The sequence below is a fragment of the Pteropus alecto genome, unplaced genomic scaffold, assembly GCF_000325575.1.
Source record: "Pteropus alecto unplaced genomic scaffold, ASM32557v1 scaffold75, whole genome shotgun sequence".
Lineage (NCBI taxonomy): Eukaryota > Metazoa > Chordata > Mammalia > Chiroptera > Pteropodidae > Pteropus > Pteropus alecto.
Genome location: NW_006440638.1, coordinates 30,246,863 through 30,267,826, shown reverse-complemented (window position 1 = coordinate 30,267,826; position 20,964 = coordinate 30,246,863). Strand labels below are relative to the sequence as shown.

General features: G+C 47.1%; 1 protein-coding gene across 1 annotated transcript in view; it reads right to left on the bottom strand.

The window, feature by feature from the left end:
* SLC6A11 (solute carrier family 6 member 11) overlaps positions 1-20,964 on the bottom strand; it is a 121,810-nt gene that overhangs the window by 81,318 nt on the left and 19,528 nt on the right. The window contains exon 5 of the mRNA XM_006917622.1: positions 13,670-13,802. Coding sequence (XP_006917684.1) covers positions 13,670-13,802 — 133 coding nt within the window. The remainder of the gene's footprint in view (positions 1-13,669; positions 13,803-20,964) is intronic.

The window sequence follows — 20,964 nt, the reverse complement described above, 5'->3', positions numbered from 1 at the left end:
CAAACTACAACTCTGCGGTGCCGTCTTTGATCTCAGATTCTCCTTCGCACGCCCTCTTTATGAATAAATCCTTCGAAAAGGAGAAATGCACAATTGGGCTCCACTGCCCTGTAGCCCCTTGGTTGCAGCAAAGCTGTCTCACCAGGCATGGCCAGTTTCAATGAGCTCTCCCTTTCCTCTCCTCCAGGCCTCACTGTCCTGGCTTTTCTCCACTTCCCAGAGAACCCAGTTTCCTTTTCAGGTTCCTCCTCTTCTTGGCTCCCCAAGTCCCATATTTACCCCTCTGCCCTTCTCTTGAATTCTTTCCCTGGGTCCCACCTGTTCCCAGAGCTTTAATTCCATCGGTTCCATGATAATGCTTTTAGAATTCTTCACCTTGTTACCTCTGAAATCAGGATGTTCCCCGCCGCCCAGTGGTAGTTACAATGTAGTTACCGCTCCTTGTGTGTAAGGGACCTAGGCCATAGCTGTTCCTATTATCATCACTTAAGCTGAGTTATGAGCTTTGTTGATTAAAATGTTTTAAGTTAATTTAAATCAATTGCTATTGGATGTTCAGATTGTTGTTTTAAAAGATTACACTACGTTACTGCACAAAGGCACCGAAACAGACAGAGGGGGTAAAAATTGACACTGTAAAGCAAATACACATCATTGGAGAAGTAATCCTGATGCCATATTTTCTTGCAAAGAAACAACAAAGTACTTCATGGATTTAAGAAAGAAAGATACCCAGAAGTAGACGAAGCTGCATTACATTATTACTGCAGTACATGTGAATTGATTGCTATTATAAATGAGCAGAAGAATCTGCAAGTGCCTTTGAAAGAGATAAAGAAACTTACAAGTGAAAAGAGTCTGGTGTAGTTTCTTCATGTGTCACACAAGGAATAATGTTGAGGCAATGTAGAGCAGATTAACTAGAAGTATTTTTGCTTCTAGTAAATGTTCTTATTTGGAAGAATTATGTACTTTCATAGGTGTAACTTAGATCAGATGAAATATGGCATATCAGAAGTTTCTCATCTTTTGGGGGACACAGACCCCTTTGAAAATCAGACAGACAAGAACCCTCATCATAGAAAAGAGCACATATCTACATGATTCTGCAATTTTTATACAATGCTAAAGGGCTCAGGGTCTCCTTGAAACATCTGTGAGCCCCAGGTAAAGAAATCCTAACATACATGCTCAAGACTCTACTCCACATCCATCTCTCCTGAGCTCTAGACATCTCCATCTGTCAACCAAACATCTCCATCTGCAGTCTCACAGGCATCACTAATGTAGAGATGTATCTCTCCATCAACTCCAGCCAAACCTCTTCCTTCTATCTTGTCCTGTCTCACCCAGCAGCACCACCAACCACTCGTGCCAAGACCTTGATTTCATCTTCGACTTCTCTCCTTCACCCTCTACATTTAGTCATGAGGCTGATTCATACTTGCTTATTTCTCAAACCCATCCTCTTCTCCCATCTTTATTGCCACCATCTCCTACTAAGCTACCACCACACGGAATCCAGCCTTGGCCCCTGGGTACTCGTTCCCCACACCACACAATCACAGTGACCTTTCTGTAAAGAAAGCCTAGTTATATCACCCTGCTGCTTTAAGGCATTTGGTGACTCTCCATTGCTTTCAACTTATTACTAGACTTGCCTATAAGCCCTTCATAAGTTGGCTCCTGAACACCAATCCAAGCTGTCTCTCTTGATTTCCTCTCAGGGATTGCCTGCTCTCGCCACTGAACTTCTTTCTATGCCTTTCCTGAGCCACATGATCTCTCTCAACCTCTCTCTTTCTGAACCACTCCATGTGTTGCACAGGAACCACATCTTAGATATTTGCCTCTGTGTCTCCAGGACTCATCAGGGTACCTGGAACCCAGGAGGTGTTTAACACGAATGATGAATTAATATTAAGGCATATGGTGCAGCATTAATGACTAAGGGCTAGAAAGCTGGTAAGCCTGTAATGCATGGGACAATCCCTGCAAAACCGAAACTGCCTTGTTTCTCATGATTTCCAAATTTCCCACCAGACATTAGTGCACGCCTGTGTATATGTGTCAAGGAACTGATTATAATTATGAAGCCTAGAATATAACTCTGTTTTACATATAACCTCAAAATATATTTTACCTCATCTTAATGGAAACTGAATTTTCCAGAAATGCAATTACCATGTAAGCTGAGAGAAAGCTGCACTCTCTCCTATTCAGTAGTTTACCAAACATGGTTTATTGTTTCAGAAAATTATGTCACTAACAGCGATGCCACCTGTGGAATCTGGGTGGCCAATGCAACACCTTTCTGTCAGTCCACATTTGCAGCCGCTGCATTCATGGTGATTCTATAACAATATATGTGGTTAGCTCTACTTCAAGATGTAAACCATAGACAAAAAGTACTGACAGTATTGAACGGAACCTTGGCTCTCTTATCTTACCTCTAAATGATTGATTCCAGGTTGGAGCCAGCACCTGACTACCCCACGACATTTACAGATTGAAACGAATGTTGTTTTATTGTAAGTTGCTTCCTTTTGCTTTCCTTTAAAATATTGCTGGGGTATTATAGCAATTTTCTCAAGCATATCTATGCAGGTAGATTATTTACGAATCATTTCAGGGTGGTAAATGCAATGCCAAATCCTCATCATAAACAAAGGGTGTTTGGTCTGTGAGTTACTTAAGCGGCCCTGGGGCTTGTGGAGGTCCCAGTGCCAGGGCTGGCATGGAGTGAGCACCTGTGTTCTGGTGTTGATATTTTTATGGTCAGTATTCTGGGTCCACCCTAATTGTGACACAATATACTTGTGATTCAGCATAAAGATTGTGTCTGGCTTCTGCAGTGAATGATCGTCTGCTCCGTGTTCTCACTGAGGGTTCTACTTCACTACACATGGGTAGTTGTCAAACAGGAAGGAAGACAGCTGTGCTACAGCAAAGAACAGTGTGAGGCCTGTCAGTGCTCCCTCCACTTTCCCAAAATACATCCCTGATCAAGAACCCTCACTGGCTCCCCACTGTCCATGGGACCTCACTCTGGCACTTGTGCTCCCTCTACCCTGAAATCTGGCCTAGCCTTTTGCTTCTCAACCTCCACAGCCACCCTTAACTCTCTTTCCTTACCCCTCCCCCACTGGAAGGCCCAGTTCAGCCCCTCCGCTTGGCTGAACTTCAAAGCGAGGTTCACATCCCACCTCTTCCAGGAGGCCTTTCCAGAGCACTCTGGGCCACAGTAACTTCCTTATCCAAACTCCATAACAGCACTGACTATGCCATTATTTGACAGTTAATCTATACTACAAAATCATGTTAATTATCTTCAGGTGAGTGAATCTAATCTTCCTGCCCCAATAGACTGAGAACTTTTTTAAGTGGAAGAATGGGTTTATAAAAATGGCAAGCATACAGGTATTTACATGGATCACCTCACTTAAGCCCACTAGCACCCAGTGAGATGGGTGCTCATATTGTCCCTGATAAAGGTTGAGGAAATAGCTTGGTCCATGCCCAAGGTCATGCTGGAGGCAGAGCTGAGATTTCAAACTCATGTCCATATCAAACCCAGCTTGCTTTCTTCTACCCATCCACTTCCGTGTTGCCTACCAATGGTACTGGGCACACAGTAAGCACTCAGACTGGTGAGTGAGTGAAAGTTCACCCAGGTGAGGAAGGGGGCCAACATTTATTGAGGGCTCTGCATGTAATAGTGGGAAAAACACTGGTTTGGGGATCCATCTTGACAGACCCAGATTCAAATCCTGACTACTCCACTAGCTGTGTGACCCTATACACATCGCTTACCTCTCTGGGCTTCAGTATCTTCACTTATAAAGTGGGTTTACTAACACTCACCTGACAGTCTGTTGTGAAGGTTAAATTAAATAATGAAAACAGAGTACTGGGCTCTACATTGGGCACACAATAGATGCTATATAAATGATGTTTCCTTAGTTCACAGGGGAAGACCTAAGCTTTGAACCTAGGTCAGTCTGACTCCATAGCTTCAGTCACCCTCTCCCATCACCCTGCACCTCCTGGACCTGCAATCACCCTCCATTTGCTGCTTGTCCTCAGAGAAGGGTCTCATACCTACTGCTTCATATAGGATCACAGACAATTTCTATTGACCTTGCCTAATTTTTCACTCTTTTCTCCGAAAACAGGTTTTCCTTCTTCTGTTTACTTAGCTATTGGGATGGGGCGGGGGAGAGAGCATGGTGGTGGTGGTGGGGAGGGCTTGGTTGTATGACTGCCAGGAACTACTTTGGAACTTTCACCCCAATTGATCACATGGGTCCTAGCATGTGATAGGCATCACACACTTGTTGGCTGACTAAATTAACCAGCAAGGAACCCATTCCCAGCATCTACCATGTGACTCACCCTAGGGACAAAGAAACGTATAAGAGTCCCTGTTGTGCAATGATGCTCACTCAACATATATAAGGAGGAAGAAAGAAGGAAGAAAAAAGGAAGAGAGGAGGGAGAAGGAAAGGATGAAGCTAGCTTTTGGCCATTGTTCATGGCTCCTTTCCCCTGGAATCCTCTTTTCCCTCTGCCTTTGGATAATTAATAACCACCGAAACCTCATGGCCAGCTTAGATGTCACCGCCTCCCTGGGGCCAAGTTTATCCCAGGCCCAGGGATGTTTTGTAACTGCCTGTTTACTTGTCTGCCTACACTCTAGCCTCTAACCTTGTTTAGAGTGGATATCTACAGTCCTGGACATGGTACACAGGACACGCTTAATAAATATTTGCCTCTCGGGGTAAGAAATCTTCCCAGGCCCACAAGCATGGCAGTAATGAGACAATGAGAGGCAAACTCAGGGCAGTTTGATGCTGTTTCCTCAAGAGTCATGGGGAGATAAGAGAAGGCTGAGAAGGATGAGAGTGAGAGGAGCCAGCGAAAGCTTCCTGGAAGAGAGAAGAAGCAGGGTGGGGGTAGGGGAAGGAACAGGGGACGAGGAAGCAAGAACTGGAAGAATGCCAATTGCTGCCAGTCACCTGCCAGTGAACATAGTAGAGGACCGGGGACAAGGGGAGAGACAGAGAGGCGGGTCTTAAGGAACCATTGTTTGGGGTGAGTGAGGGAGACTTAAGTCTCCTCCATCCAATCCTAACATTTTCCAAATGCCAAGATAGGATTTGAGCTGGGCCTTCAACCACGAGCAAAATTTCTGGGGGAAAGGCATCCAGGCAGAAGGAGACAGAGCAGGGGTGGGGGATCAGTCGTGCTGGGGGAGGCAGGTAGTAGACAAAAATTTTCTGTGCAGACTCTGGCAGGTTTCACACCTTTTAACCTTCCTAACAAAATGATGTCCCATAGAGAAGGAAACCATCCGAATAAAATATTTTCTTTAGCCCTTTCAATGACATTGAACAACCAAATATCTTAGGCATCCAACAGTCATAGAATAGTGTATGATGTCATGGGATATTTACTCAATGGGATTTAAAAATCATCTTTTGGTAAAATGGGTGGAAACACTATGTGATGAGCTGTTATGTGAAAAAGGCAAAATACTGAATTCTACCACGCTGTGGCCAAACAAGGCACGTACTATGGTTTCCTGTGTCCAGGATCAGAGGGCAACACGTGGACAGTTTAGGAAGGCTTTTCTTTTGCTTCGAAATAGCTCTTGTTATAATATTGTCTGGGCAATTTCCAGAAAATGGTATAGGTGCTATGGGCGATAGAGAGTTACTGGAGAGTTCTGAGGGGGGAGTCACGCAATGAAAGCCACAGTTAAGGAAGCTGAGTGTAGCAGTGGTAGACAAGCGGCCTGGGCCTGGGCAGGGAGCATAGCAGGATGAACGGCTGTGCCATCATCCGAGTGTGAGGCGGGGCACACGTGGATGAAGGTGCTGGGAAGGCTCTGTAATATTCAAGGTAGCTTGGCTACGGTCCTCATTCATTTGAACACAAATCTAGGTGTTGTCATGAGGGTGTTCTGTAGATGTGATTAAAGTCCATAATCAGTTGACTTTCAGCAAGGGAGATTATTCTGGATGATCTGAGTGGGTCTGATTGAATCAGTTGAAATGCCTCGCGAGCAGAACCGAGGTTTCCCTAATGAAGAACTTCTGCCTCTGGGCAGCTCTGTCCACTCCTGCTGGAGAGTTCCAGCCTGCCCTACAGATTTCAAACTTGTTCCGCTTGCCCCCACAATCATCACTTCCTCATACTGAATCTCTTTCTTAATGTATATCTCCTGCTGGTAGTGCTGCTCCAGGTGAATGCTGACTAACACAGGTGGCAACAGGGGTGGGGTGGAAGTGGGGATCCAGCAAGCACTCTAGAGGAAGACAGGGCCCCTTCCCCTCCCCACTCCCCCACTCAATTCTGACTGCCCTGGAGTGACCTAACCAACAGCCTCCATGCTGACAGCAAGCGGGTGCCTCTGGAACATGGCAGCCCCCTTCTTGGCCATCTGGGGCACATTCTGCCCTTTCTGCCCCAGCTCATGTCATCCCTCCCTGCTCCCCCAAATACCTATTTGGGCCTTTGCTCCTCACTGTTCCCACCATATCTGTCAGACCTGGCCCACACATCACATCACCTCTGCCTAGAGCATCCTTGACATGTTGATCCCTTGCCCTTCTCTCCCTCCAGGATGCTCTGGCTACCAGTTCCCCTACCCCGCCGCCCCATCTCAATCATACTCTCACTAGTGACACCAGCACAGCCTCCACCTGTTACTGCACTTGTCATGATAACCTTGACAGAAGGGGTAACTGAGACCCAGAGAGAGGAAGTGACGTAAACAACCAGAGAGGTCATGGTGTCCTGCACTAAATCACACAGCTAGCAACGCTGGCTCATGCCATTCTTCCTCACTGCTATCTCCGTCATCTTCGTCGCACAATTCTTAAGGGCAGGATACACAGCTAACAAGGCTTTTAACCCTCCCCGCTAGTGCCTAGCACAGTGCTAATATTCAGTAGACACAAATTAAATACCTTGCTTGTCTCTGGCTTAGTTTTCCAACAGCACTGCACTAGGTCTCATGTTAGCACAAAGCCACTTGGACTCTTCAGTGCCTGCCACAGGGGAGGGTGGGTTCCCGTGTCCCAGGGAGACCCAGGCACGTGTGTGGGGAGACTCCACACAGTGCCAGGTGCCCGAGGTGTTCAGTAAGAGTTAACAGCGCCTCCCTTCACTAGGGCCCCTCTCAGTGCCACTCCAGGCTTTCTCAGGAGGTGGCCAGCTCTGCAGAACCCCCCCTACCCAGCAACCACTCAGACTTTGGGGGGCCTTTGTGCTTTAATAAAGACGGTATTACTGAGTCGCAAAGCTTCCCTCCTTTCCAACCTTCCTCGCTGCCAGGGTTCCCGCTAAAGGTGAAGCACTGCCATTCAAGGCCAAAGAAAGAGCTGAATCAAGATGCTAAACTCTTTTGACTTAATGTGACAATCTACGGCTCTCCCTGAACCACAGTTGTGTGAGAAGTGCGCCCAACTCAGCACAAAGGCCCCCGAGCGGTTGCAGTTTGGGGTGTCCTCGGGTTCTGGGGATCTCTCCCCAGCCGCCTGAGCTCTCTGCATGCATCTCATGAACGCTCTAGTTTCCTCTCTGAATGCAGACATCAGCCGGCTGGGAGAGCCCCGCCACCAACGCCGTTCCCTGCTTGCTTCAGGCTGCAACAAAGGCCACTTGAGGGCCGAGAGACAGCACTGCCCAGTTCCTTTCCTGGGCCTGTTCTCTTCCCTTTCACACATCTTTCCCTTTTATTCCTCCTGCCCCCTTTACTCCTGCTTTATGCCTCATTGAATCCATTAGCCACTTTATAGGGTGCTCCTGAAGAATAAATTTTCTGTGTGGGGCTCCTGATGGTTTCCTGCTGGCAGCTCCAACACGCCTTGGTGGCAGTGGGAGAGTGAGAAAAAGGCACACTCGTGAGGGTGGAGCATCCAATGGCCCCTCCAGGCTGCATCTCCATCTGGCAGCTCTAGGGCAGGCTGGCTGGAACAGGCTCCCTCACCTGCCAGGGGCCCCACCCTCTCCCTCCCTGACCCCCATGATCTTACAGAAAGTAGCTTAAGCCCTGTAAACCTTTGTCTTCTCATCTATGAAATGGGGATAATAATTGTACCCTTCACACAGGGTTCTTATGAAGACTCAATGGGTTAATGTAGTAAGGGCTTTAGAACAGGGCCTGGGTCAAACTAAGCGCCACTCAAGCGTTTGCTTTACTATTATCGTCATGTAGATGACATGGCTGTTTAAGAGCCTTTGTGCCACCTCCAATTCCTCTACTTCTGATGAAGGAAGGAAGGGAAAGAAAAAAATGAATTCAAGGCCATTTGCAGCTGTTTCTGTGTGAGTGCATCTGTGAGTGTGAGTGTGTGTGAGTGAGTGTGAATGTGTGAGTGTGTGTGTGTGTGTGTGTGTGTGTGTGTGTGTGTGTGTGTGTTCTCTTTTTTTCCTGCCTTGGTGCCCTAGCGCTCTGAAAGGAATAAAAACAGAGCTCTAACACGGTGAAAAGGCAGGGTTCCTCTTAAAACACAGCTAATCCTGCAGCTTCCTTTAAAGTGGCAACAGGAGGAGGCGGGGAAGGGACCAGAATTGTTTTCATAGCACCCTCCCCTTCCAACCACTGCTCCTGGAGACCAGGAAACTAGGGGGAAAAAATCCATAAATCAACCACTGAGAGGACAGAAGAAGGAACCAAGCAGGGAGAGAGCAAAGCAGAGGAGCCAGCTGGGGAGGGACTGGGGGCAATGTGAGGGGACACTTTGACTATCTGATAGGCAGAGATGGCTGCCTGCAGAAGGCAGAGTACCCAGGCCACAGGCTGACAGAGCCACCCCACTTCAAAAGTCAAAGGACAGCGAGGCCTCTTGGGCAGCAGCAGGTCCTGCAGAACAAGGATGCCACACCAAAAGGTATCTCTCATCTGACTTCTTCTCTCTGTTCCACTTCCACCTCTGCCCTGCTCACCCACTAACAGAGATCCGACAGCCTCCCTGTCCCCAACCCATCCATTCATAACAAGCAACCAGAGCCAACTTTTAAGGACGAACATCAGATCGTGCTACTCCTGCTTTTCACTGGTTCTCCACTGCATTTAGAATAAAGTCCCTGACCTTTCACCGTAGCCTGCATGGTCTGACCCCTGCTGATTTCTCCTGCCTAATCACATGCCACCATCAGGTCCATCTGAGCCCCAATGTGCTTTCCCTCTCAAATTCACCAGGTCCTTCCCACTTGAGAATTTCATATGTGCTGCTCACCCAGGCGCCTCAGGAAACCCTACTCTGACCCCTCTAAGGAATTCCCCTACCCTCATTCTTCTTTCTCAAAGCCTTCCTTCTCCCATCCACAGCATTTCTATGCCTTGTTACTTCCCCACTAGGCCATAACTCCACGGTCTAGTTTACTCATCACTGAAAAGAGCCCCCCAGCCTGGTGCCTGACACATAGTAGGTACACAATAAACACTGGATGAATGAAAGAATTAATGAGTGAATGAGCAACATCCATAGCAAGTGAGCTTTTGGATACAAGAAATAGCATTTGGGGGCTGAAAAGGCTTAGGTGAGATTTTAAGAATCCTTCAGAAAAGCTCTCCCTTGCAAACCATCACTGTAGCTTTTCAGTGTTTGAGATAGTGCATGCTTTGGGTGACGGCAGTTTATATGTTAGTTTCTTGTTAAATGGCAAATAGTCTACATGAATTAGTTTAATATACTTAACTAGAAATGCACAAACTTTTTCTGTGAAGGATCAAACATTTTGTAGGCATATTGTTTAATTTTTTTATTGTTGAGTTTTAAGAGTTCTTTGTGTATTTTGGATAATAGTCCATTATCAGATGTGTCTTTTGCAAATATTTTCTCCCCAGGAGCAGGGAACATGCTCATTGAATTGGGTTAAAGTTGGGGTTATAGTTTTTACCTTGAAGATAGGAGGGGGTTGGGAACTGTTTCTCAAATTAATAAAAGTTCAGAAATTTCTGCTGAGGTCTGAGTATGGGAAGTGGGTTGGAACTCAGTCATGACCTGGACAATAGTGGGAAGATAGGGTTCTCCTTCCTTGAATAGCTTCATGAAAGTGGCTCTGGCCAGGGACCAGCAGGCAAGAGCCAGGGCGACCTCTGCCCACTTGGGAACACTCAGATGACCCCGTCTTTACCTTTAGCTGATTTTGTACAGAACCCAAAAACCCTTTGGATGCCGGGCCCATGTCCAAGGTGAGGTGAGAAATAATCAGTGACAAAAGCATCAGACCCTCTCCTGATGAGACCACATGCCAATCCTGGGACCCCTGGTCTCCTAAAACTGTCAGATTTTTCCAATAGAACATCATCTGTTATAAATAGCTATGGAACTGGGCCACCAGGCCCTAGTTCCTGACCTGACACTTGACATTTACTCCCTTTGTAACCTCAAACAAGTCCCTTCCCCTCTCTGAGCCTGTTTCTTCATTCATAAGGGTGGAGGGTGGTCCAGATGATCTCTATGGAATCTCTCAGTGCCAGCAAACCACATCTCACTCTGGATGCTAACCCTGGTTTTGGGCATGGAACATGGAAAGAGCCCTTGAACCAGCCTTTGGGAAAATGTTGAATTGGCTCATCTGATTTCAGTGTTTCCCTTAAAAGCACATTTAGATCCAGCTGCAACCAACAACCATTGAGTACCTACTCTATGCTAAGCTATCTCATTAACTGCCTCTCCAGAACCAGCCCATAAGAAAATTGCCATTGTCTTCATGTCAAAGACGTCAGTCACAAGAGTATACTCAACCAGAGCATGGACTATGTGGTCACCAAGGTCTGGGGTTAATCCTGGCTCTCCACTTCCTATCTGTGGGTCCTTGTGCAAATTGCATGGTCCCTCTAAGCCTCAATTTCTCATCTGTTAAATGTAGATAATGCTAGCCCCCCTCTCATGGGGCTGTTTCAAGTTCTGACTAGAATGGGCATGTGAAGTACTCAGTCACTATTACCTATTACTTCTTATAAGTATTATTACTACTGCTATCATTACCGTTTCTACTAGAGATGAGAAAAAGTAGGCTCAGAGAGGGTGCATGGAAGGACATCACTCAAAACACCATAATGTTCTAAATTTTAATCAAGTCCACGGACAGGCAAGGTGAGTCAGTATTGAAATACAAAGTTACCATGTAACTATGGCCAGGCTACTCAGGGTCTTCACCTATGAAAAAGCAGCAATATCTCTCCATTTTGTGAGATTCTATGTGCTAATGTAGATGAAAAGCCACTGGCAGAGTGTGGAGAAAGCAGAAGGCTGTGGAAGAATGGTCCCTCCCTTCCCATATGCCTTTTCTGAAATCTCCAAGAATGTAGCCTGCTGGTTCTTCCTTGAAACCCTTTTCCTGCATTAGAATTCTCTGAAAAAAAAAAAAATTCTCTAACATACAGGTTCAGTGGCCCAGCCAATGGCAAATGGTCCCAATGTGGGACCGAGCTTTCTCTTGAGGGTTGAGAGGAACCAAATTTTACCATGGCCCATGTCTTGGGCCTGAGAGCTCAAGTCCACAAATGCACATGGACAACCCACACACATGCATGCACCAAAACCTCAACCGAGCAGCCTTGCCTACAGCCACACACACCAACACCCAGCCAAGCCCCATTGGCCTCCGCAGCAATTCCCAAGGATACAGTAATCACCGAAGAATCTATATTAATATCAACCTTGACACTTCTTCCCTTCTCTTTATGGTTCATAGTGTACTTTCACTGTTAGCTGGGCAAGCTAGAGGTTGCATTTTATTCATCTTTAGATACCCACTGAATAATGCTAGATACAGAGTAGATATTCAGAAACTATTTCTTAAATGAATACATTTTATCTTTATAACAAGATTTTCAAAAGTCACCATTATTCAGCACCTACTACTAGTTATACATCCTGATAAGCACTGAACATGCGTCCTTGCATTTCCTCCTCATCACCATTCCATGAGGCAAGCTCAGTGATCAATCCCTGTTTTGCAGTAGAGGAAATAAGGCTCAGAGAAGTTAAGTGATGTGCCCAAGGTCACGGCTAGTAAGTAACAGACTTTAGATGTGAATCTTGATTCCAGACTCTAGTCCTTAACCTCTCCGGTCATTTTCCTCTTTAGCCAGAAGAGGCAGCAAGGAGGGGGACAGGAGCAATGTGTATGCAGTCTGAAGAAGCAGATGAAGAATGAAATGATTTTTATATTTGGAAAACCGGAAAAATCCTATTGTCTTTATGATACAAACTAGAGAAAACAAAGATCAGCATAATTATCTTGGCTGAAGAAACATTTATGATCTCTCAGGGATGTTTATGATCACTTTCTAGTACATCCTCATCTTTCTTGTAACCCACAGCATGCGTCTTGTTAATATCTCCTCTGTGCTCTCCTAACTTCCCTCCTTTAGCTACCCCCCGCCCCTACTTCAACATTCTAGCAGTTTCTTCTTGATCCCACCTACCACTGTGGGAGCTGAGGGGACTGTATTTTGTAAAAGGGCCTAGAGTTGTTAAGTTCCTGTTTTCTTGAAGGTTTTGTTTCCAGCCCCTGCCCCAGATAGTAGCTTACAAGAAAGTTTATGAGCAACTGCCCACCAGAAGCAGGTGGGCAAGGAGTGATATAGTCAGGGTGACCCATATATGAGAAAAATTTCATTTTCCTCTTTTCCACAAGAAAAACTGAGTGGCATAAATGAGAAAACTAACGGCATTGACACTCAGCCACAGGATCAGGGACCACAGAGAATAGTGGGGACTGTGATCAACCAAGCACCCTTAGAAAAGAGAGGCTGCTGCTGAGCTCGGCCACATTCTGCCATGTAGGTATGCAAGTCCAGTGTTGACAACTCTTTCACCTTTCTACAGGATGCCAGAATCCTGTTTCTTCTTTCCATGTGAAATTTCCTAATTTCTAAATGTTGGCAACTAATTCTTTCCCTTTTCTTTAAAAATAAAACACACAAGTGGGTTGGACGTGGCCATGAGCTACACGTTTATAATCTCTGTTGAATCTGTGGCACAGATAGCTGTGCCTACCAGATGTCGCTGTGCTCACCTACATTTCCCAGCCTCCCTTGCAGTTAGGCGAGGCCATGCCATGCAGCCATGAGTGGAGGAGCCACAGTAACTCCCATTTCTCTTCCCCGACATGACACTAACCCTGGAGGTCATGTAGTGCAGATGGCACAGCAAGGCAACAAGATGGAAGTGTTGTCCCTTCCCTCTACAGACTCCAGGCAAGTGAAATCTTCAGGTCTGTCAGTAGAGGCAGCCAGCGTTACCTGCACTAGCACTCACCTAGAATGCATGTCTAAATTATAAAACCTGCATGGTAGTAGTTTAACACTTCCTGGTTTTTAAAGCACTTTATTTCTCCTTTCTTTGTGTGACTCTCAACTCAGTAAGAAGACAAAATAAAACTTTGTTATTTCACAGATGAGCAAACTAAGGCTCAGAAGGTGGAAGTCACCCTGACCTGTGTAGCAAATAAGTGGTGGACTGGAATTCTAGCTCTGGGCCCCTGAGTGGACTCCCTGTCCAGTGCTCCTCCTAACTCTCAACTTAAGAGTTAGCCTTTGTAACATAAACACCCTGGCACTCTGAGTCACCTGTGAGCTTGTCCAAGGACAACTTGTGCTCTCCCCTGTGCATGGCTGGTTGCTTGAAGATGCTCCCCTTACCTTTCCTGTGGACTTGGTCCCCTTCCAGATACAGAAGTAGCAGATGGTCCAGGCTGCCAGGAGACACAAAGCCAGCTCCCAGCGGAGGTTCCCGATGTGCTCAATCCCATCTGAGATGGCCAAGACCCGGCGCCTACAGAAGGGAGAGCCAAGAGTCACGGGGGCTGGAGATGGCCCACCTCAACCGAATCTTGAGCAAAGTTAGTGCTGCAGAGGAGTGGGGACCCCCCGCTCACTCATTCACCCACCCTTCCCCCATCCATTCAGCATCTTCTCTGAGCCAAACCCAGGGCTGGGCATAGGGGCCTCAGAAAGGAATAAGAACCAGCCCCCCGTCTTCATGGAGTCACTCCATGGGGAAAAATAGGGCCCTAGTCAGCATATGGTTTATGGTGTTGTGTGGTAAGGGCTATGATAGAAGAAGCACAAGGCCTTTGGGAAGACCAAGAAGCCTCTAACCTTGGGAGAGGTCCTGGGAGACTGAAAGATTGTCCATAAACACTCCAGGTACCTCTGAACTCAAGGGTAGCCACTGGACTTACTTTGGCCAGTGGCACCTTTGTCACTTCAGACAGAAGCTTTCAGAGCCAGGTGGTGTGGTACACCTCGTCCCCTATTCCCTACCACTGCTGGTACAGAGGCGTGTGTCAAGATGGCACCTCTAGAATTCTGAGATCCTGGGTGACTACATAAGCCATCCTGCCACCCTGTGTCAGAGATGGAGAGCAGGAAATAAACTTTGTTGCTTCAAGCTACTGAGATCTTTGTGGGTGTTTGTTACTGCAGCACAAACCAACCTATCCTAACTACTACAGCGGGCCATGAAAAGCTTCCTGAAAGAAGTGATATTTAAGCCAAGCTGTGAAAGATGATGGAATTGAGCCAGGAGAGGGAGGAATTAAGATTGTTTAAGATCTAGGGAATAGCATGAGCAAAGGCCAAAATACTTGTGGAAAGCTGGAGCACAGGTATCAGAATGGAAAGGCGGGAAAGGTAAACAGAAACATCATTGAGAGCCTAGAGTAGCATGCTAAGGGGTAGGGGTGTCACAGAGGGCCCTGGCCACAGGAAAGAGAGGACCTCTGGGTGCACTGAGCCAATGCCTCCAGCCACAGCCTTCCCTCAGAACCCATTAATTCTTCAGAGTTGACACAGGCCTGGCTCCCAGAGCCCATGCCTGGGGTTTGTGTTTCTTTAAAGTCAAACTTGCCACGCTCCATATTGTGCAGAACCATGGCACCAACACAAACCTTCTCCAAACTTGCTCCACAGACCCCATCCATGCTGCCAAACCACCCCCACCAGACCACGCCAGTCTCCTCAGCACTCTGGGAACATCCTTTGAGAAAGCAGCTCCCATCCCACCAAGCATGAAAGCCTCCCTCAGTGTCTGTCTCCCTGGGAATCTGCTTGGGGCCTGATTCTGCATTAATTACTCAATGACACCAATTAGCACTGGTCTGCAGGCTCCCTCCATCCCCAAGTCCCACAGGAGAAATCAGGGAGGCCCCCAAACAAAATCAGCCTGTGTGCAGCCACGGATTTACTCAAAAGGAAACCAGCTCTCTGACCTATCAGAGGGGAAATATGCACTTAAATATGCATTTATTGAGCATCTACTTTGGTCAGGCACTGTATTAAAAATACTGAGATACTTAGGATAAGAAGGTATGCATGGTATGGCTCTTGTATATGACTAAAATAAGTTGGACAAAAAAAAGAAGTCCAAGTTATTTGAGAAAGAATGGAGACAGTCGCATAGTTATAATAATCACTTTGCTTCTTATATCTTAACAGTCTCTGGCTTTAATTCGTTTTAAAACTACAGGCCTTATTAAATGAAACCCTAAAGAGTACCTATGATTATAACAGAGCACGGTCCTTGTGGGGGGTTTGCCAAAAAAAAAAAAAAAAAAAAAAACCACACAAAAATTTCTGCGCCCCATCCCAGACCCACTGAGGTCCAAATCTTCGCAGAATGGCCCCTGGGAAGCCGTATGCTGCCAAGTTTCTCCAAGGACTGCTCAAGCATGATAAGGGTTGAGCACCACAGAAGTAGTTTCCCAGCAATGAATGACCTATCAAGTCCACCTGAATAGTTTTCAACCTTCATTTTTTGGAGGGTTGGGGAGAGGACTTGTGAAAGGGGTCAGGGATCCTTTAAGTAGCTACCAAAGGGATGGACTTTCTCCCCAGAGAAACAAACACACTGATGCGCTCACTCACTCACAGCATTGTGCAGGAACTTTAGACCTCCTCGTCTCCAGATTAAGAGCCTTGAAGATGACACATAGCCACCATCTTACAAACTGCCCCCAAAGAGCCCCGAAAGCCCATCAGCTGGTGAATGAGAAGGGACAACCCAGAGCAGAAAAGAAAGTGGGCCACTGCAGGTGGAAATGACCTGGGTGTGCTGTGTCCCAGTCCATTCCAGCCTCTGAATTTTTCATTAAAGAAACACTTACACAAGGCCCCCAGCTAGGAGGGGTGCACACACACACATGCCTTCTTGCTGATGTAGTTGTTTTCTGAACTGGGAATCTGAAAGCTGGAAATGACACAGGCAGAGAGAGAAAGAAGGGGACAGACCAGCCAGGAGTGAGTTGGCTCAGGTTCCCTCTCTTCCATATTTTGGATGCCGCAAACTTTCGAGTCATGCAGCCTGCCTCAGCGCCCTCTCGCTTAATTGAACAATCTAATAACCAGAATGGGAAGCAGATTACTAAAAGCTACAGCAGGATGAATTGCTCTTTTGTTCTACCAGACACTATTTGAAAACATCTTCAAACTATTTTCTTTAGGTTTTGCTAGTGCTGACTCTAACTAGCCATGGACCTTGGGTTTCTAAAGAAAGGGGGCTCAAGGGCCAGGTTCTCGCCTACAGGGCTGTGGGGTTGTTTTGAAATCCACAAGGGCAGCCTTTGAGAGCATGGGGGCTGGGCACTCAGCTTGGACTTGGAGAAGGCACAGCTCTTCCTGGGAAAGAGCTTTCTTAATGACCCGCCCCCATAAAGCGCTGGGACAGAGGAAAGGTCTGAATAAGGAAGAGTTTGCTGCCAACACCCTGGCAAAAATAGGACCCAGGACCAGACCTCCCAACACCGTTCAGGAGCGGGAAATGTTGAAGACCAGATGGGGCCCTTTGGAGGCATTCATTTACTTCGGTAATATTATGCACCTACTGTGAGCCAGGCACAAAAGCAGATTCTTCAAGAAGCATCTTTTTCGGGCCATAAGAGTAGAATATATCTGGAGAGTTCCACTCAGAGGCTGATATTTCAGAGCTTGAAGGTATAATTCCTGTGCTTCTCCAGCCCTTGGCACATACAGAGATAGGATGGGCTCAAATTCCAGCTCTGCTCCTTCCCAGCTATGTGACCTTGGGTAGGGAACATCACCTCTCTGAGTCTCAGCTTCCTCATTTGTAAAATGGGAGTGATGATACACTTCTTCTAGAGGTTTTCGATAATGAACTCATCTAACCCTCTCGACAATCCTTGAGGTAGGCACAATTATCATCCTCATTTTAAGGATGGAATACCCGAGGTGCAGAAAGTTTAATAACTTGCCCAAAATCAGACCACAAGAAAATGACAGAGCTGGGAACTGAGCCCAGGGATCCTGGTTCCAGAGTCCACACTTTCAACAGCAAAGCTAGCTCCTAGATTCCCCCATAACACTAAAATCACTGCCTTCCTCTCTTCCTCATAAACTAGAGATGTGGTACGTGCACACTTTGAAGCTACCTTACATGTCTTTGTGTGGTAAATAAAAGTAGTGTACAGTATGTGTTCTTTGTGCATTTATCCATTTATACAAGTAATACTTATAAAAGTATCTTCAGTGTGCCAGGTAATGTGTTACACCTGGGAGTCCCTAAAGAGCTCGTGGTCTAATGAGCAAGGCAAATGAGTAAAAAGAGAAAGGTATGGAGGTCATAACAGAGAAAAGCAGTGGACCCTCACTGGGGATCTGGTTAATATCAGGATGTAGCAGTGGAGGTGGGTCCTGAAGGGTAGGAGGAGTTAGCAAAGAAGACAGGGAGAATTGGGGGGCAGAAGGCCACCGAGGGCAGGGGCTGGAATGAAGGCTCAATGAGGAGAGGGCAGGGCACAGCATGTCAGGTCAGTGCAGCAGAAACCAGGGTGAGAGGTGGGGTTGAGGACACAGCTGGAGTAGAAAGCAAGGACCCGACTGTGAACCTTGCTGAGGAGCTGAGGCTTCAACCTGAGGGTGATGAAAGCCTACAAGAACCTTGAACAAGTGCAACACCCCATCAGATGCATGCTTTAGAAAACAATCTGACTGCAGTAGGAAGAACAGACGGTAAGTGTGGAATGGAATAGGGTGCCCAGTGAAGAGAACTGTCTTAAATTGGACAACAAATGGGGGTGGTTTGGACTCAGGTAGGGGAATGGCCCTGGCTGGTGGGGGTGGTGGTTGGGAGCGGCAGAGGCATAAGCTGGCCGCCTAGGGGTGGCAGGTAATGGGAAGAGGGAGGTCTAGGCTGACACCCAGGTTAGTACCTGGATGGATGGCAGGTCCACAGCTGAGAAGGAGTGAACTGTTCAGTGAGTTAGAGGAGGAAGTGAATAACCAATCTTTTAGACAAGATGATTTTGGGGTGCTTGTGGGACACCCAGATAGCTGCAATGCCCCTCAAGGCAACTGTGTCTCTGGATGCAAAGCTCCAAAAAGAGATGCAGGGTGGAGATTCAGACTTGAGCCCCTGGCCATCAGGATGCCCTGAGAGAACATGTGGCTGCCTGGGGAGAGCTGCAGAAAGGGAGGGAGCAGGCCTGCAGCAGAGCACCCAGAACCCCAACACCTACAGAGCATAGAGAGGAAGGGAGGAGCCCTTAAAGGAGGTGAAGAAGGGCGAGCAGAAAGGCAGGGGAGTGACGGAAGAAGGTGGCATCCCTTAATGCAGGGGGCGTGGAGGGCACTCCAGGAGGGGAAGCAGCCCATCTGCCAAGTGCTGCAGAGCAGCCTGGGGAGAGTGGCTGTGGGATTTTGGACCAGGAGGGGTGGGTGAGGCAAGGAGAGCTGCTGCCCTAGTGGAGCAGACTTCAAATGATGTAGGTGGGAGACAGTAGGTGAGCCCCTCGTGAGGTGGTTCTTTTGGGAAGTTTGGTTCTGACAGAGACAGTGGTAGCTAAAGGAGCCACGGGGCACAAGAGCTGTTTTACTTACATTTGTTTTGTTTCCAGGTTGGCAGGACTAGGATAGTTAATGGGAAAGACCCAAGAGGGAGGGAAAAGTTTCAATTACTGGGGGGAATGGGGGACAAGAGAAGAGAGAAGTGGGTAGAAGTTCCTGAGATGGCGGCAGGGGAAGAATCCATAGGTGGAGGCATCATTTCTATAGGCAAAGGAAGGAAAGAGTTGGGAAAACCAAGAGGTGAGATTAAAGGCAAACTGTCCTTATTAAGAAACTCTTAGAGGAAGGATCAAGGAGCTGACAATGGGGAGGACTGTGGCAGGTGCCATCTGAGAGCCCTCCCATCTCGCTGCATTCATTTCTTATAGAGAAGGCATTATTGCACTCATCTTACACGTGGAGAAACTGAGGCCCAGATAGGTAAAGCAACCTGTCCAGATAGGGGCTTGGAATCAGGTTTTTCTGATGCCCACGGCGCCCACTGTTTCAGTAAAAACCGACCTCGGAGATAGGATGCATGCTGCTCAAGCCATCTCCTATGTCTCTCATGGTCTGAGGGAAGTGACTAGAATCCAAATCCATTCCTCATGTATCATCCTCACTTGCCTGTCTCTGTCTCTCACACACAAAGGGGCTGAGTCTAGAGGGGAGGAAACAGGCTTACACCTGGACCTTCCAGAGCCAGGGGTGGTCTGACCAGAAGAAGCCGAGATGGAGCACCTCTTTCTCTGCAGCTACCACAGAGAGCCTGGGAGAGGCCATGTGGGGAAAGCTCCCAGTCTGGCCCGGGGAGCTTTCATCTTAATATTCAGCATGGAGCCGGCAAACATATCACCTTTCTTTAAACTGCCATGGAGGAAAGTGCTGCCAGGGATGCAGAGACTGCCCTAAAAGCTGGCGCTGAGGATCTGGGCTATAAATAGCCTTGCTTGGTCCTCCTTCCTAGTCTCCCAAAGCAACAAACAAACAAAAAGGAGACCATCACCAAAACAAATGTGCCTTCCTGCCCCTTCCAGAGTCTTTCTGCCTTCAGGGTTCTGCTCACTTCTCTGGGAAGAAGAGTAGGCCCCCAACTCACCTTGCCTATGGGGTCTGCTCCTGCAGTGCCCACAGTAGAAGCCCTAAACCTGGCTGGGGACTCAAGGCAAGGAAGGATCCTCCTTGGCAAGAAATTGAGACCTCTGCATCCTTCATTCAGCAGATAGTTACAGGGTGCTAACTCCATGCTGAGTACCCTAAGGACTAGAGCTACAGTGATGGATAAAGCAGGCATGTTCTGTCCTCAGGGAGCTTACTATCTAAGAGTATAAAGATGACAACAAGGATAGCCATAACTTGCATTTCCTTCATTTCCTTCATGCTTATTCCTGATGTGAGTGCAACTATTATTTTCACTTTCCAGATCAGAAAACTGTGACTTAGGGAAATAACATGACCAGGAGGGCAGAGGCAAAATCTGAGCCACATCTGTTGTACTTCAGAGGCAGAGCTTGGGCCCACTGCCCTGTCTTGGGGAAGGTGAACTGGATACATGTTATTCAGGGACTATAACTAGGGACCCAAGTTGGCTTGAGGGGTCTGGAGCTACTGCTCCAATTACTTCTGTCACTGCAGAAATCCTCTTCCTAGGCCACGCAGAAGTCCCTACCAGTCCTCAAACACACCCTGTACTTTTCTACTTTCCAAGATTCCTTCCTGTTGTTCCCTCTGCCAGGAATGTCCTTCTTAGCTCTCCCAAGCTATCAAAATTCTACCTGTCCTTCAAGCACCAGCTCGAATAATGCAAAGCCTCACAAAGGTTTCCCGGATCCCTACCCAAACCTTTAAGGCCAGTCCCTCTTTCCATCTGAAGGTTAATTGAGGATCCACTGGACACCAAGCACTAGGTTGGGGGTCAGCAAACTTCTTCTGTAAAGGGCCAGAGAGTAAATATTTTAGGCTTTGCAAAGCCTATGGTCTCTGTCCCAACTATTCAACTTTATTCTTCCAGTGTGAAAGCCTCCACAGACAATTTGTAAATGAAGAATGTGGCTGTCTTCCAATAAATCTTTATTTACAAAAACAGGCAGCAGATGGGATTTGGCCAGTTGTCTCCTGATCCATGTCCTAGGATAATGCTTCTCAAAGAAGACTAA